General features: G+C 39.2%; 2 protein-coding genes across 2 annotated transcripts in view; one reads left to right on the top strand and one right to left on the bottom strand.

The window, feature by feature from the left end:
• The first annotated feature begins 474 nt into the window (after positions 1-474).
• Positions 475-15,374, top strand: PM20D2 (peptidase M20 domain containing 2). The gene is made up of 7 exons (XM_066358889.1): positions 475-1,061; positions 3,357-3,505; positions 7,166-7,308; positions 8,348-8,502; positions 10,580-10,718; positions 12,866-12,973; positions 13,189-15,374. The coding sequence occupies exons 1-7, from the start codon at positions 606-608 to the stop codon at positions 13,341-13,343; spliced, it is 1,305 nt and encodes a 434-aa protein (XP_066214986.1). The 5' UTR covers positions 475-605; the 3' UTR covers positions 13,344-15,374.
• The window catches only part of GABRR1 (gamma-aminobutyric acid type A receptor subunit rho1), a 36,008-nt gene continuing 34,032 nt past the window's right edge, over positions 14,964-16,939 (bottom strand). The window contains exon 9 of the mRNA XM_066358890.1: positions 14,964-16,111. Within this exon, the coding sequence (XP_066214987.1) occupies positions 15,818-16,111 (294 nt within the window). The 3' untranslated portion in view covers positions 14,964-15,817. The remainder of the gene's footprint in view (positions 16,112-16,939) is intronic.

Genomic DNA, 16,939 nt, shown 5'->3' with positions numbered 1-16,939 from the left:
CACAGTGTAGTTACAGCTTTTAAATAATACAGCAACCTCAAGGATAAGAAAGTGGTGGCAGTAGCAAAAACTTAAGTACACAGCGTCTACAAACCAGTGTTCTTTGTAGTTTTATGAGCTAAAAACTTGTATATTTTTAAATTACTGTTCTAGAAAGGCGAATGGTGTTTTTCAAGGGACTATATTCCACATGGTCTCTTACGCCTATTAATCAATAAATCTGTTCTCATTCTGCCGCTGCGGGAAATAAGCAACAACAGAAAATAATAACTTAATAGCTTAATTCAGTTATCAGGACAGCTTAAGAGAAAGGAGAAGGGAGATGAGTCCCTGAACCCCTTGTTCTTCCCAGCGCTGCCCGCCCCGCCCCGCCCCGCGGCGGAGCACCTGCGGCTGCAGAAGGGGCGGGCCCCGTTCCCCGCGAGGCGCTGGAGGCGGGGTCTCGGGGATGGAAGACCCGTGTCCGGCGGGACGTGGAGCCGGCCTTCGCGCGCCGCACAGTTCTCGCAGACTCTGGGAGCGTGCGCAGGCGCGGGGTGCGCGAGGAGGGAGTCGTCCGGGTGGCGCTCGAGCGGAGTGCTGACCTGTAATCTGCTCTCGGTACGATGAGACCTGGAGAGGAGCGGCCTGTGGAGGGGGGCGCCCGCGGCGGCGCCCCCGAGTTGGAGCTGCTGAAGCTGCGCGCCGCGGAGCACATCGACGGAGCGGCCGAGCGCCTGGGGGCCCTCAGCCGCGCGATCTGGAGCGAGCCCGAGCTGGCCTACGAGGAGCACCGAGCTCACGGGGTGCTGACCAGCTTCTTCCAGGGCGAGCCACCGGCCGCCTCGTGGACCGTGCAGCCGCACTACCATCTGGCCACGGCCTTCCGCGCCGAGTGGGAGCCGCCGGGGGTCCGGTCGGCGACGAGCCCGCTGCATCTGGGCTTTCTCTGCGAGTATGACGCCCTGCCCGGCATCGGGCACGCGTGCGGCCACAACCTAATCGCCGAGGTCGGGGCAGCGGCGGCACTGGGGGTGAAGGGGGCTCTGGAGGGCCTCCCCGGGCCTCCTCCTCCGGTGAAGGTGAGGGGGGGCGCGGGCACGGGACGCCATCACCTGTCCCGGCTGGGACCGACTGGGGACTGGCAGGACCCGGAGCATTCCGTGCGCGCCTGTGTCCTCCTGCCCTGGGGCAGGTGTGAGGGGCCGCACTGGACGTCTAAGTCTCCACTCTGCTGGAAGGCAGAATCCCTGGATAAAACTTCATGAGTTGCCGACCTAGCGACACGGCAGAATTTTGGGCTTGTTTTCTCCAGATAGTTGTAAAGAATTGAGTGATTTCTCCTTTAGGAAAGAACTTAAAGCCTGGTTTTCGTACGGCTTATTTTTGGTAACAGAGGCCACCGCAATCTGCTGACGCGGTTGTGCGGTCTCGGGAGGAAGTGGTTATTGTAGGGAAACGTAGAGCCCTCTTCTTTAGTCTCCCTCAAAATCTTTTCTGTGTGGCAGTCACAGGAGCTGTTGTGATTCGAATCATTGGTTTTTGGTTGGGGTAGTATCAGTCGTTAGAACTAACAAACCTCTAGAAGTATACAAAAAAAAAAAAATGGGGAAGCGAATAAACATTTACTGCATAGATGAGTTGATCTTTGAGTCAATGTATTTTTCGTGATTTTGATAAGAACGGGGAAATGTCGTTTATGTTTGCCATAAGACAAATTTAATCTTGTGTTACTGTGTTTTTCCATTTTCCAGATGGTATATTTTTCATTTTGTGAGCTAAGACGCAGTCATCCCTATTCACGTTAAAGGAAAGACTAATTGTATTTTATTCTTTAGCCCATTCTTCCCAGTGTCAGTAACCTTTCACTTTTATCCTAACATTTCTCTTTTGTGACTTTTTCTGTTTAGCTGCCTTCTCCTTTTCTGTCTCTGCACTTGTTTTTGTTTCTGGTTAGGTTTTTGTTTTGTTTTGTTTTGGGTGGGACATCCTTTGCCATTGCATGGAACTCTGGAAAGATTTAGCTGTAACTGGGTTTATGAGAAGTTCAGAGAAGTTGGCAAGATGTAACTTGAGAAGTCATCAAGTTTAACTAGTCAAGGGTTAAGAGTTTAAAGCAGCTTAATTTAAGAGTCGGGGTGCTTTATAACTTCTAAAGAAAGCTATACTTTGGGAAATGTATACATTTCTGATTTTGAATGGTAATGCTGAGTTTTTTTTTAGCAAGGTTATCTGTCCTACCTGAAAATGAAATTGATGTGATTCCTTTGGCAATCCAAGGCTGTTTCCAGCTATTTTTATTGTGTTCTTTTACATAATCTTGAAAGTATATTAGTTATTTATAGATACTTTTTCTTTGCTTTAAAAATTGTTTGAAGAAGTTAAACTTAAATATAAAGTAAAATGTTTATTCTGCAAAGTTCTCTTTTGTTTAATTAGGTGTTTGGTGACCAGTAAATCTGCCTGGTTGAACTGGTGGAATCGAATTAGTAAGTTTGTGTAATAGATGGACATTTCTAACCATGGTCTTAAGATTTATTTCATGCGCTTCATAAAGGGTTAACAAATTAAGATCTTTTAATGAGGCAGCTCAGTAAGGAACAGGCCTGCACATCTAATCCCAGCTCTCCCTAAAGATTTGCTCTGTGACCTGGGGCAAGACACTTCACCCTATGCCTCAAAACTACCCTCCCTAAAATAATACAGGTCACTCACCTGCTTCACAGGATTGTTGTGAGGAGAACTAATAAGTAACTGGAAAGTTCTTTATGAATAAAGTGCTTATGAATAATTATATACTTATACTAAAAGACTTAGTCAAGAAGATGCTTTAAGAATTGAGTCTTAAAGAATTTTGAGCCTGACCTGTGGTGGTGCAGTGGATAAAGCGTCGACTTGGAACACTGAGGTCGCCAGTTCAAAACCCTGTGCTTGCCGGGTCAAGGCACATATGGGAGTTGATGCTTCCTGCTCCTCCCCCTTCTCTTTCTCTCTCTTCCCCCCCCCCTCTAAAAATGAATAGTCTTCAAAAAATCAAAATGATCTCTTAAAAAATTTTTTTCGAGGAACTTAGTATATAGTATTTATCTTTTTTCGTGTTTGCCACTAGTTCTGTAAAGTTGAGTTGTAAAATTAGGAAAAGTTTCCTCTAGTAGCTTTAGTACATACTTTACACCATATTGGTATCATAGTGGAAATTAAAACTATTACTTTAGCACTATAGATTTATGCCCACTGCACTGTCAGAGAACAAAACATCTCTTCATATTTTAAATACTTTAATGTAGATCCTGAATACATATGCAAGAGAACTTGTTTGATATTTTCCCACTAGGATTTTTTTGTTATTTTGTTCTGACACAGGTATTTCCTTCTAGGTAATTGTCCTGGGAACTCCTGCAGAAGAAGATGGTGGTGGGAAAATTGATTTAATTGAAGCAGGGGCTTTTAAAAATCTTGATGTTGTTTTTATGGCCCATCCATCCCAAGAGAATGCTGCTTATCTACCTGATGTGGCTGAACATGAGTAAGTAATCATGTTGAATGAACTTAGTGGAAAACAGACTATTAGAATTTTTATTAGAAGAACAGAAATTTATTGTCTTACACTTCTAGAGACATAAATTCTGAAATCAGGTGACAGGGCCAAGGTCCCTCTGAAACCTGTAGGGAAGGATCCTTACTGCCTCTTGTAGCCCCAGGCATTTCTTGGCTTATGGCAACATAAGTCTAATATCTGCCTTTATCCTCACATGGTTTTCTCTCTGTCTCTTCACATTGGCTTTTCTCTGTCTCTAGAGCACGTGTGTGTGTGTGTGTGTGTGTGTGTGTGAGAGAGAGAGAGAGAGAGAGAGAGAGACAGAGAGAGAAAGAGGCAGGAAGGGAGAGAGATGAGAAGCATCAATATTTCATTGCAGCACCTTAGTTGTTCATTGATTGCTTTTTCATATGTGCCTAGATGGGAGGAGCTCCAGCCGAGCGAGTGACCCCTTGCTCAAGCCAGCGACCTTGAGCTTCAAGCCAGCAGCCCCGCACTAAAACAGGTGAGCTCGCCCTCAGGCTGGATGAGCCCACACTCAAACTGGCCGCTTTGGGGTGTTGAACCTGGGTCCTCAGCGTCCTGGTCAGGCATACTTTTCTGTCTTAACTGGACTCCATATGTATACACTTAAAAAGTAAATTGAGCCTGAATAGAGCCTGACCAGGCAGTGGTGCAGTGGATAGAGCATTGGACTGGGACGCTGACGACCCAGGTTCTACACCCCAACCTGGTTTGTATGTGGGCTCATCAGGCCTGAGCGTGGGCTCACCCATTTTATCGCGGGGTCGCTGGCTTGAGTGTGGGATCATAGACATGTCTCCATGGTCACTGGCTTGAAGCCAAAGGTCGCTGGCTTGAGCAAGGGGTCACTCGCTCAGCTGGAGTTCCCCCCACCATCAAGGCACATATGAGAAAGCAATCAATGAACTACTAAGATGCCCAATGAAGAATTGATGCTTCTCATCTCTCTCCCTTCCTGCCTGTTTGTCCCTAACTGTCCCTCTCTCTGTCGCTCTCTCGCTAAAAAAAAAAAAAATGAAATGTAAACTGAAAGATAATGATGCGCTGTCTTCTTGATTTCCATTGAATCATATTTGGTAAGCCCCTTCTAATTGATATTTAATATAAATCATATTTGGACCATTAAAATAGTGCCTAAAAAGTATAAGAATAGCAAACAGAATATGTTGGTACTTACACTCTATTTTGAGCTGTCTGAGAGTTAATATGGTTTCTGGAAAACACCTAGTCTTTGATATGAAGTTGGCTTTGCAACTTGCTAGATTTGCAAGAGACAGCTTTATTAGACTCAGGAAGAAAACATACTTTTCCGGTTTACTTATTTTAATTTGAGTTCTTTGCAAAGAGGATAAATTCCTGAGCGAGAATACAGAAACTGTACTGTAGCTATGGATTTGAGTGGAATTTGACAGTATGTGCTCTTCTGGTGTGTCTGGTGCTGAATTCTTTTATTTATCTCTGTGTTGAAGAACTCACTTTTAAATATCTAGGAGCATGCATTATTGAGGTGGTTTGAATTTTGTGCACTAGAAATTTCAGCCACAAGGCTTTGTTTTCAGAAGGCAACTACTATAACTATTGTGGTATCTTTGTTTCTATCACTGGGAATTGGTGCTATGACGGTAGGAAGAATCTTTGAACTTTGGTTTCAGGGGTGGGTACACTCGTACACCTCTGGTAACCTTAACAATTAGAAATCTGCCAGTGCCTCTGGCCAGAAGGGGCCTCTGTTGTGGTCAGGCTTTGCAGTCTATTAGCTTCCAGGACTTAGAGCTAGAGTTCTTGGCCTTGATTTTGAAAGTTGGCCTCAGGCCTTTTCTTAGTGTCTGGCTTCTTAGATATTTTTCATTGGCCATCTTTTCAGATGGAAACGAGAACATGAACAAAAATTAAAATTTCAAAAATTACTGCCCTGGCCAGATATCCCAGTCAGGGCACATACAGGAATAGATCTATGTTCTTGTCTCTTTCTCTCCTTTCCTCTCTAGTTAAAATAAATCAATAAAAAAAATTTAATATTAAAAAATTACTAATCTGTTCATCCTAAAAATCTCTAACAATAAATAATATAAAGCACTATGCCCCTACTGACCACCTTTCCCACATCTGGTCCTTTTTTTCTAAAGGTATGTATGTATCCTTCCAGAACTTTTAAATATATTTATAGACTTAAGTAGGTACATGTATAAATTAACTTTTAAAGGAAAACTTCCACCCTGAAATATTCTGCTAAATAGGTTTTTGGTCTGGTTATTGCTTTTTTAAATTACAAACTGTGTATTGAAAATCATTTTTGAACAAATGAATCATTTTGTTCATAAAAGCCCAAAATACTAATGCTAATAGAAAACAATCATTAACATTTATTCTCATGTAGTTTATTGTGCTTTAATTGTACATAGACCTGAACCATAGAAGTGGTGCTAGAGTCGTTTTCATAAAGGACATTCTTTTCCATGCTATAAATTATCACAGTGTTGTTAAAATTCAAGTTTCAGGGTGATGGTGATAAGATGTAATTTGAGGAAACAGCAGGTATTGTAAAATCTGAAAAATCTATTTGGTTGGTATTACTTGTTTTTGTTTTACTAACAGAATGTTTGGTATCAGTCAGGAAATACCATGAGCTTTCTAAGGACTCCTGAAACTAGCCCATTAAAAAATAGAGTCTAGAGTGGCTTTTTTATCATTTAAATGTGGGTACTATTAATCAGTTGGGCTTTAAAATATTTTATAAGCAACTCATCATTAACTAGTATGCAATTCATTTTCTAAACCTTTTTATTTCTTAATTTGTTTATTGATTTTAGAGACAGGAAGGGAGAGAGAGTGAGACAGAAACATCGCTGTTCCCACATGTGTCCTAACTGGGGATTCAACCTGCAACCTCCTTTGCATATCAGGACGATGCTCAACTGAACTACCCAAACCGGGCTGCTATTATTATTATTATTATTATTAATGTTATTTATTGTATCTGAGTAGTTAGACTGGTATGCAAACTCTATGAAGTGGAAAAACAATAATTTATAAAATTCTAAGGTATCAGCAATACAGGTATTTTGGAACATTAGTAAAATATTGGTCAGGAACAACTGACTTAATACTAGAGTATCTTATCATGTGAGTAAAATCTGATTTTTAGAGATTGTCCAACCCATTTCAAATGTCTCCTTTCTCTTTCCTTGACCTTCCCCCTCCCTGAAGATAGTATTATCTGAGTCTTTGCAGACTTTTGGTATAGAGCTGTCACAATAAAGTGCAGAAAGAGATAGGAGTCATCTTTTTTGTAATTCTAGCACCTAATACAGTATTGCATAGTTGTTTGAATTGAATTGTATACAAATTTAATTTGTATAGGAGGTCAGTTGATCACAGTTTCTCTTTTTCTTTCGCTGTTTTTTTTGGGGGGGGGAATGCCTTCTTTGTGTCAGTCTCTGTGTTGTGTAATAATAAACTACAACTAAGCTACATAAATTGATGTTATTGCTGCAAATGATTTGCAATTAAAGATTCTAGCAGTGTAAATTATTTTGAATACTAGTTAGATAATTCTAACTACTTGCATTTTCTTACTTTAGAAATATTTTAAAAAGTAATTCTAAATGCTGTTTTATTTTCTAGTGTGACTGTGAAGTACTATGGAAAAGCATCTCATGCTGCTGCTTACCCCTGGGAGGGAGTGAATGCATTGGACGCTGCTGTTCTTGCCTACAACAACCTGTCTGTGTTAAGACAGCAAATGAAACCAGCCTGGAGAGTTCACGGTATGAATGTCAGATATTTTGCGTGATAAATGATGATTACTATATTTCAATGCAAATAATTAATAGTTGATTTTTTTAAAATTAGAAACATCTTATGTACTTAATATGAATATTCCAATATATGCTGTTAATCCTCAATAGCATCTTTTAAAATTATGTGTATCACCTTAATATAGAGACACTAATAAGTACTATCTTGAAAGTACAAATTTATTTTTTAGTTTACTTCCTTATGATTTGGGAAAGTATACTATAATACCTATTTTTTACCTGATTTTTGTGATAGGGTTAAATTAGTTTGTAATTACACTTTTATTAATCTCCTACCTTAGCTTCTTTAAAAGGAACACACATCAGTAGGTAAAAAAGTATATTTATAGTAAAGCTGGTCGTATAAAATTAGATGTTGCATATGTACTTTAGTTATGACTTTGAATGGATAACTCTTCCTTCTTTGTGTAGTTTCAAATAAATGCATTTGTTTTAACAATTAATAGTATTTAGTGATCTTTGATCTACATTGGTTTCTTCTTGTTATGAAAATTATTTCCTAGAGTCAAATGCCTTTTAAAATTCTGATGGGATTTTTGAGGCACAAGGGAAATTATAAAACTTCACACCATCAGGATTTTTTCTCTTATGTCACAAGTTTATAAAAATGTACAGCTGTAATAAAACCTACTGAAATAAAAGTATTTTCCAGAAGGCTTAATATAGTTATAAAATTTCTATCCATTTTTTATAGTCAGGAATCATAATTTCTTATAAATTCCTTAGCATAAAGTACATGTATACAATATGGACTTTATGCTATTATTTCTTCCTATTAATATTATTTCTTTTCCTGTTGGCTAGAAGTATCACCCTAGGTATAGAAACTTTTGTAGTACAACAAAATCTTTGGTTGGTATATCTGCAAAGCAAATAAGTTTAAATTATTTTTCTTTATGTACATATTGGCTAGAAAACTTTATGGGTATATTTAAGCTGAAAGAAATGGTCTCCAAGCTCAATTTCAGTAATTTGGTTCTTTTTATAGGTATAATAAAAAATGGTGGTGTAAAACCCAATATCATTCCCTCTTACTCTGAATTAATCTATTACTTCCGTGCACCCTCAATGAAAGAACTTCAGGTTTTGACCAAAAAGGCAGAAGATGGCTTCAGAGCTGCGGCTTTGGCTACGGGGTGTACAGTAAGAACTTTTAAGAGTTAATTTAAATTGTAATCAGAGGTATATATGTGGGCTGGGGTTGTTTCCATTAAATTAGATTAGAACCTTACTTCTTTTTCATTTGGTGTTGTCTTGAATATGTAAAATCTGTTGACTGAGTAGTTGATGTGAAAGTCGTCACTTATTTTACTCAGTGTCTATACAAGGAAGACTAGAGTCACCTTGTTACACAGTAATTACCATAACTGATAGTGCTGAGCTAGAATTCCTGCCTTTTTACAAGTTATAGCCTTCCTTATTGGTAGTTATGCTTTTAGAATTGCTCTATGTAGTTTGTATAGTTTCTATAAAGGAAACTATGGCAAAATCAGCAAAAGCTATTTTTGGCAAAGTTCTAGATATGTGTAGTAGGGATATAAATACTTATGCTTGCTGGAATGAAAGTTAAAATAGACACAGAAGTTAGTCAAGAGGTTTGTTCATTTGCTCCATGAAGTCAGTAACATTTATGTACCAATAATGTAGGGCGTGCAGTGGCATGGGAAAGTTACACAATGATATACAGTTTGCCCTGCTGCGTGCCAGTCGTCTAGTTGGAGAGACAAAATCTGGATCTCAGCCTCTCAGCCTCATTGATTCTGTAACTTTTGGAAACATTATTTAATGTCTTTTGGCCTCCATTTTCTCTTGAAAAATGGTGATTCTATAATTTATATTAGGGTTCATGTGAGAATTAAATGAGGTAATGTTTATAAAGAGTTAGGGTTTAACCCTCATATATAATACCTTATTTTTTGTCTGCCCTCACGAGACTGGAGATGTATGATTTATTCAGATAGTAGTTGTGTCTCAGACAGTAACAGTGATTCTCAGGTAGGATATGTTAAGTGTCCAAAGAGTAAAACATTAAGCATTTATCCCTTGTTTATTTATAATTATAAATGTTTTAAATATTTATTTATAAAATAAATACATGAACTATTATCATTAGCTAGTATTTCAAGTATAATATTCCCTTAGGAGAAAGTTCATTGTTATTAGATTTAAATCTATATTTTAAGTAGTCTTTTAGTAACTTTTTATATTTTGGCTGACTTGTAATATCTGATTAGGTTATCATTGTTTCTCACTTAGATGTTCCTAAGAATAAATGTCATCTCTGCCATTTTATAATTGGCTTTTATTAATGTTCTAGGTGTTATCTTTAGTTTGAGGGAGTATTGCCCATTTTGATCTGATCAAAACTAGATCTCTGAGTTGTGAGTCTTTTACTCTCAGGGTACCTTCATACCTTTCAGACCAGGCAATGGTGTGAGTATCAATTTGTAAATTGAATATTAGTAAAGCTCAATTTCTTTCTTGTAGAGGCTACATTCCAGAGCAGTGTTTCTCAGAGTGTGGTTTTTGGACCACCTGCATCAGAATTACTTGGGGAGGCTGGTTAAAGTAGCGAGTCCTGACTCCCTCCCATACCCTACTTAGGTGACTGAAGTTAAGACTCACTGGCTATTAGAGCTAGGTAACATTATGTGTTTTGGTGCATTCATAACAAAGGAGAGAGAGTCCTAGAAACTCTGGTTATAGAAGATACATTATTTCTGTAAGGTAAGAGATTTGAGAGAGTTTATATCCAGAAGGGAACATGCTTCCTCTTAACCTCTCTCTATTTAAAAACCATTGCTGGTTTGTAATTTAGGTAGTGAATTTGAGATTTTTATTTCAACAAAATTTTTTTCTTTTTTTATTAAGTGAGAGGCGGGGAGGCAGAGAGACAGACTCCTGCATGCACCCCAACCAGGATCCACCTGGCAAGCCCTCTGCTGGGGCATTGCTCCGCCCTCTACACTGGAGCTGCTGCTCCATTGCTTGGCAACCAAGCTATTTTAGTGCCTGAAGCGTGGCCATAGAGTGGCCATCCTCAGCACACAGGACCAACTTTGCTTGAACTATTTGAGCCATGGCTATGGGAGGGAGGGTGGGGGAAAGGGGTGGAGAAGGTGATTGCTTTTCCTGTGTGTCCTGACCGGGAATCAAATCTGGGACTTCCATACACCCAGCCAATGCTCTACCCAAAATTTGTTTTTTGATATTTTATTAGGTAGAAATTAAAGGTGGAGCACATGATTATTATAATGTCCTTCCCAATAAGAGCCTGAGGAAAGCTTATATTGAAAATGGAGAAAAGTTGGGAATAGAGTTCATTTCAGAAGATGATGCAGTTTTGAATGGCTCTTCAGGTAATTAAGTTCTCTTTTATATTACTTTATTTGAGGAAGGGAAATACCATCTTGACTAAATGGTTTTTTTTTAATGTTTTTATATTGATTTTAGTGAGAGCAGAAGGGAGAGATAGATAAGAGAGAGGAATATCAATCTGTTGTTATATTTGCCCCAATTGGGAATTGAACTAGCAACCTATGCACTTAGGGATGATGCTCTAACCAGCTGAGCTGTCGGGCCAGGGCTTGATTAAGTGGTTTTGTTTAATAGCTTGAAGGTAGAGAGGTATTGATGATGTTTTAAATGATATTTTCACAAATTTCTAAAAAAATTTTACTATTTATTTATTTATTTATTTATTTTATTGAGTGAGAGGCAGGGAGGCATGTGCCTTGACAGGGATCCACCTGGCAAGCCCCCTGGGAGCAATACTCTGCTCATTTGGGGCTGTTGCTCCGTTGCTTAGCGACTCAGCTACTTGAGTGCCCGAGGTGAAGCCATGGAGCCATCCTCAGTGCCCGGGTCAACTTTCTTGAACCCATTCAAGCCATGGCTGGAAGAGGAAGACAGAGAGAGAAAGAGAGAGAGAGAAGGAGAGAGAGAGAAGGAGGAGAATGGATGAAGAAGCAGATGGTCACTTCTCCTGTGTGCCCTGACTGGAATCAAACCCAGGACACCCACACTACGGGCCCAGACTCTACCTCTGAGCCAACCAACCAGGGCTGTTTTTCACAAACTTAATGGGGAAGGAAACTAATGAATACTTCAGTGAATGTAGAGTGTCAAATGAGCAGATTTGTCTTTAGAAATAGCCAACATACTTTTTGCTTTATAGTCTAAATATTTCTAGTGTTTAAATTTGCTTTGTTCTCATTTTTTTAAATAACTTTTTATTTTTCAGTTATACTTGACATACAATATTATATTAGTTTCAAGTGTATACCCTACTGATTAGACATTATATTACTTACTAAGTGATCACTCCATTACAAAAAATAGTTTTAAGGCCCCAGCCAGTTTGCTCAGTGGTAGAGCGTCGGCCCAGCATGTGGATGTCCCAGGTTCAATTCCCAGTCAGGGCACACAGGAAAAGCACCCATCTGCTTCTCCACCCCTCGCCCTCTTCTCTCTCTCTCTCTCTCTCTCTCTCTCTCTCTCTCTCTCTCTCTCCCCTTCCTGCAGCTATGGCTCGATTGGAGCAAGTTGACCCCTCAGTTGGCACTGAGGATGGCTCCATGGTCTCCACCTCAGGTGCTACAAAAGACTCAGTTGCTGAATGACAGAGCAACACCCCAGATGGGCAGAGCATCGCTCCTGGTGGGCTTTCCATATGGATCCCGGTTGGGATGCGTGCATGAGTCTGTCTCTGCCTCCCCTCCTCTCACTGAATTAAAACAAAGTGTTTATATAAGCTGAAAGAGGAAATAGAATTTTAATTCTCTTAGTCATTAATGTTTAGGCTCCTAAGTACTTCATTACGTAAGGTCATTTTTGGTTTTTGAGAAATAGAAAACAACTATTAAAATGTAAATAATCATAAGTGTATTGGAGGTTATTTTAGATTTTTTCCTTTTAAAAACATTATTACTAAAAAAAACCTGATTACTAATATATTTGTATCATAGATATGTATCTCCTAAAATATAATAACAGATGTTGATGACATAGACTTGGAAAGACTTGGTGATAAAAATGGGATGCCACTGTCATTCATTAAGATATGGAGTTCAAGACAATGAGCAGGTTGGGGTTGGGGGTGTTGGTCTTAATAATTAGTATGTTAAATTTGAGGTGCTTCTAAGGGGAGCTGTCCAGTAGCCTGTTGAATCAGGAATTCCCAAAAGATGTCTAGGTTGGGGATTTAGGCATCATCAATATCTGAAAGGAAACTAAAACAGTTGCTGAGGCTGCCCATATAACCCTAAGGATCACTAGCACTTAGGGGACCAGCAAAGGAAGCAATCTAAAAGAAGAGATAGAGCGATCGGAGAAAGCCAGACAATCAGTAGAGAGTAGAGTCATGGAAATCAAAGGAGTGGATAATTTCTAGAAGGAAAGGAACAGTAAATCCTGACAGGTGCTAAAGAGATTGAATAAGGTATGTATGAGCTAGTATCTGTTGGATTAGCAATTAGAAATTCATGAATTGTCTTACTTTTCCAAGGATCTACTGACTTTGGAAATGTTAGTTTTGTGGTTCCTGGGATTCATCCATATTTTTACATTGGATCTAATGCCTTGAATCATACCGAACAATATACTGAAGCTGCAGGTAAGTGTTATGAGAGGTGAATGTTTTGGCATGTGCTCTCTTTTTATAGTAGTAGCTGCCTTTCTGATTAACTGATTATTATTACATTACCTAACATCACCTCAGAAAACACTGTATTGTGGGGGGCAGTGGAGAGGTGATTGAGAGTTAACCTGGAAACTAATACATTTATAATAAATATAGAAGTATTTTAATTTATTTTCTTTATCTTTTAGGATCACAAGAAGCTCAGTTCTACACTTTGCGTGTAGCCAAAGCTCTGGCAATGACTGCGTTGGATGTTATTTTTAAACCGGAGTTGCTGGAAAGAATCAGAGAGGACTTTAAATTGAAACTTCAAGAAGAAGAGTTTGTAAATAGAGTAGAATAAAAGGAAGATTTAGGAGCCATGTATGGATCATTAAGAAGAAGTGATGATTTTTTTTCTGCCATCTTTTTTGATGAAGGAGGAGGGCATGCTTGTTTGTTAATCTTAAAGGAGTCAGATTTCTTTTACGTGAAAAGTAAGGACATGGTGTGGAAAATACATTAACTTATAGCTAAAATTAAAATTTTCACAAGAGAGAGAGAGAGGGACAGATAGAGACAGACAAGAAGGGAGAGAGATGAGAAGCATCAATTCTTCATTGCAGCTCCTTAGTTGTTCATTAATTGCTTTTTCATATGTTCCTTGACTGGGGAGCTACAGCAGAGTGATTGACCCCTTGCTCAAGCCAGTGACCTTGGGCTCAAGCTAGCGATTTTTGAGCTCAAACCAGTGACCATGGGGTCATGTCTATGATTCCATGTTCAAGCCGGCGACCCCACACTCAAACTGGTGAGCCCTCACTCAAGCCTGTTGTTTAAGCCACACAGTCTATGGTACTTTGCTGTGGCAGCTAGAGCAGACCAACATTGCATCCTGTATGCTGGTTCAGATAGTGGAGTGTCCCAATCAAGGGAGATGGAAGTTTGGGTGATGGATCATGGAAACCTGCTAGATGAGTCAGAGTGGCCCTGATCATGAGGAAGAAGCTTCTGGCAAAGATGTCTCTAAAGATCAAAATTTTTTCAAACAATAAGCATAAAAAAGTAATGTTTTAAAAATAATTTTAATATTAAAAGTTAACATTTCTTCTATATTCCTTTAAGTTTATTTACTTGAGTGTCATAAATGTCTTTCTTTTGATGAGCTATCATTGGAAAAAAAATGGGAAATTGCCTTATAACTAAGATTTGTGCAAATATGTCTTTTTTCAAATGGGCATAAAGTATATAGCCCTCCCTGCATATGAAAAAATACCACATTATTTAGTATAAATTAGTCAAATTAATTTGGAATGAAAATGACTTTTATTTATAACATTCACTTTACTAAAGTGAGTTTCAAACAAATGCTGTTTGGGTAAGTTCAGTAGGGTTGATCCTATGGATATATAGTATAAATAGCTATTTGTTTAAAATGATGCATCAAATTAGAACCCTTTCCTTTATCCCATGCCCTGACATCAGTGGCCATTGTTTTATGGTTCGTAGAAAATGCAAGTATTTATTGAGTATAATTGCAGATGTCCAGTGATGTGTTCCCATTTATTTGGCATTTTGGTATTCTTTTTCTCTTCAGAAACCATGTGAGTATTTTTCATCCTAGTAAGTTACAGGTAATTTCAAAGTATGCATTTTCTTGAAATATTTACACAGAAAAGAAATCGGTCTGTTCCCAAGTTCCTCAGTAAAGATATCTCGTTATTGAGGAAGGACTTCACTTTGAACAAGGACATGCTCCAAGGTGGAGACATATGAAGCAGTAATTATAACACAATGAACACTAAACTCAAGTTTTCTAGGCTAGTTATTTATGACAAACCTGACAAAATGCTTGCTATATCTTATCTTCCAAGGGTCCCTACCGAGGAAATTCCTACCAAAATCAGACCCAAGTGCCCCAATCTAAAGAGCTTTTCTTGTGAAGAGGTGAAATGTCATGAATCACAAGATACAAATCCAGATAGGAATATTATCATTGCCTGTATTAAAACAAACACGAGGCAATACATCAACAGTTGGTGACAGGCTATAAAGTGAAGCACAAATTTTGGTCCAAGCAGGGATTTTTAAGTGCACGTTTCATACTTAGATGTATCTCAGTTCCACCTAGAATGTAATGCTCACGTAAAGGAAATCATTCGTGTGAATAAGCATCTAGGGTTTAAAAGAGGTTGTACTACATTGTGCTCACAACCCCAGCAGTTTTTCCAGGAGGTTCCAATAACAACTTTCATCCGTTGCGATGGGTATTGAATTCCTGCAGCACCTAGTATCGTGCTGTGTGTACATGCCAATTAAATTCAGGGGGTCCTTGGGTTACAACAGTCTCAACATATGACGTTTCGAGTTTACGATGCTCATTCCCATAAAAACTTTAAAATATTGAGACGTGAGTGTTTCGGCTTATGCTGTTAGCATAAGGAATTTTTTTTTTTACACTCATTTTTTCTGTTACTATAGTACAGTGTACAGTACAGTATGTTTATGTCCTTTTCCTTTTTCTGTGGCTTAGTTGTGTTTTATGTTCTAGATTATGATTTTAAAACTGTTAGGATAGGTAACTGACTTAGGCTAGGGTGTATTTCGACTTACACCAAAACTCAGGTTATGTCACTGTTGTAGGGACAGAACTGTGTCACAACCCAAGGACCCTCTGTAAGTGCAAATTAAACCGAAAGTGTCTCGTCAAGGTAGTTTCAGAAAGCTGAGCAAGAATGGATCCTGGGAACTTTATATCCCCCTTAATCTTACTTTTTATATCACAGATATTTCTGTAGTGCACACACAAAAATGTGAAATGTACAGAATTACAGGCATCTATGAGAAAATCGACCAATATATTAAATTGAATAAAATGTACGCTGCTGGAAAAATGATCCTGGAGTATTTATCAATGGCGTGGGTGTCGATTCTCATGCTCACGTAGCTGATCCGCTGACTTTTCCTCTGGGGGGAGCTCCTCTCCGAGGCCAGGGCGAGCTGCACCATCATCCTGTCTGGCTTCTCGCCATTCTCTGGCATGTAGTTGCCCAGGTCATTCACCTCCACGTCACTGTAGTTGCCATCCAGCATGACGTTGCGCGGCTGAGGTAACCCGCAGGTGCAGGGAAGCTGCGAACACAGCATACATAGGTAGGGTGTGAGCTCAGCTTCATCTCAGAAGCCCTTCAGAAGAAACTGCGTGGTGGAGAGGGTGGCCTTTTTCTAGTTTCTTCTTTTGTTCCTGGTTGGGGGTGGGGGGGGTGAATAATGGTGGTGGCACTGTAAACATTCTAAAGTAGCACATCTTGTTCTTTGTTTAAAGTCTACAAATCCACTCAGGAAAGGTCACATCATACCTGAGACTAGGAAAAATGTTCAAGATCAGTGAATTGCCCCGTTCTCCACAAAATCATTAACTCATAGCAGCCCTGATAAAAATGTTTACAGATAATGTTACTGAGAGACAGAGGGGTGGGGGAGGGGGAATTTGAAAGGTGTGGCGTTGTGGCTATAGTTTGCTATCTATAGTTAGAGCTTGTTGTAAGAGATAACCATTAAGCTGCAGACAGGAGGAAGAAGGAAAAATCAGGGGGAAGGAGAAATAATCTGGAAAATGATGGAAGATGTTTGAGATCACATATGAAGAACAGTTTCCTAGAATGGAGTGTGTGTTTCCCTGGAAGCTTCTTTTAGTACACCTCCACGCTCATAAATAATTTGTTCCATCATGATGAGTTGTCATTTATTTTTATCACTATGAACACCACCAAGATTACAGAGACCAATGTCTTAGTTAACTTGGCTTAGCAGCTCCTGGTATATGGTAGGTGCTAAGGAAATATTTGAATGAATGAGAGATGCCGCCCAGAGTAAATTTCATACTGCTTCAACATAGTTTTGTTTGTTCTTCACACCAACCCCATAAAGTAGGTGGAGGTGGGTCTGTCACTACCCCAT

The sequence above is a fragment of the Saccopteryx leptura genome, chromosome 1 (assembly GCF_036850995.1).
Source record: "Saccopteryx leptura isolate mSacLep1 chromosome 1, mSacLep1_pri_phased_curated, whole genome shotgun sequence".
Taxonomy (NCBI): domain Eukaryota; kingdom Metazoa; phylum Chordata; class Mammalia; order Chiroptera; family Emballonuridae; genus Saccopteryx; species Saccopteryx leptura.
Note: the sequence above shows the minus strand (reverse complement) of the source record. Positions and strands in the feature narration are given on the sequence as shown.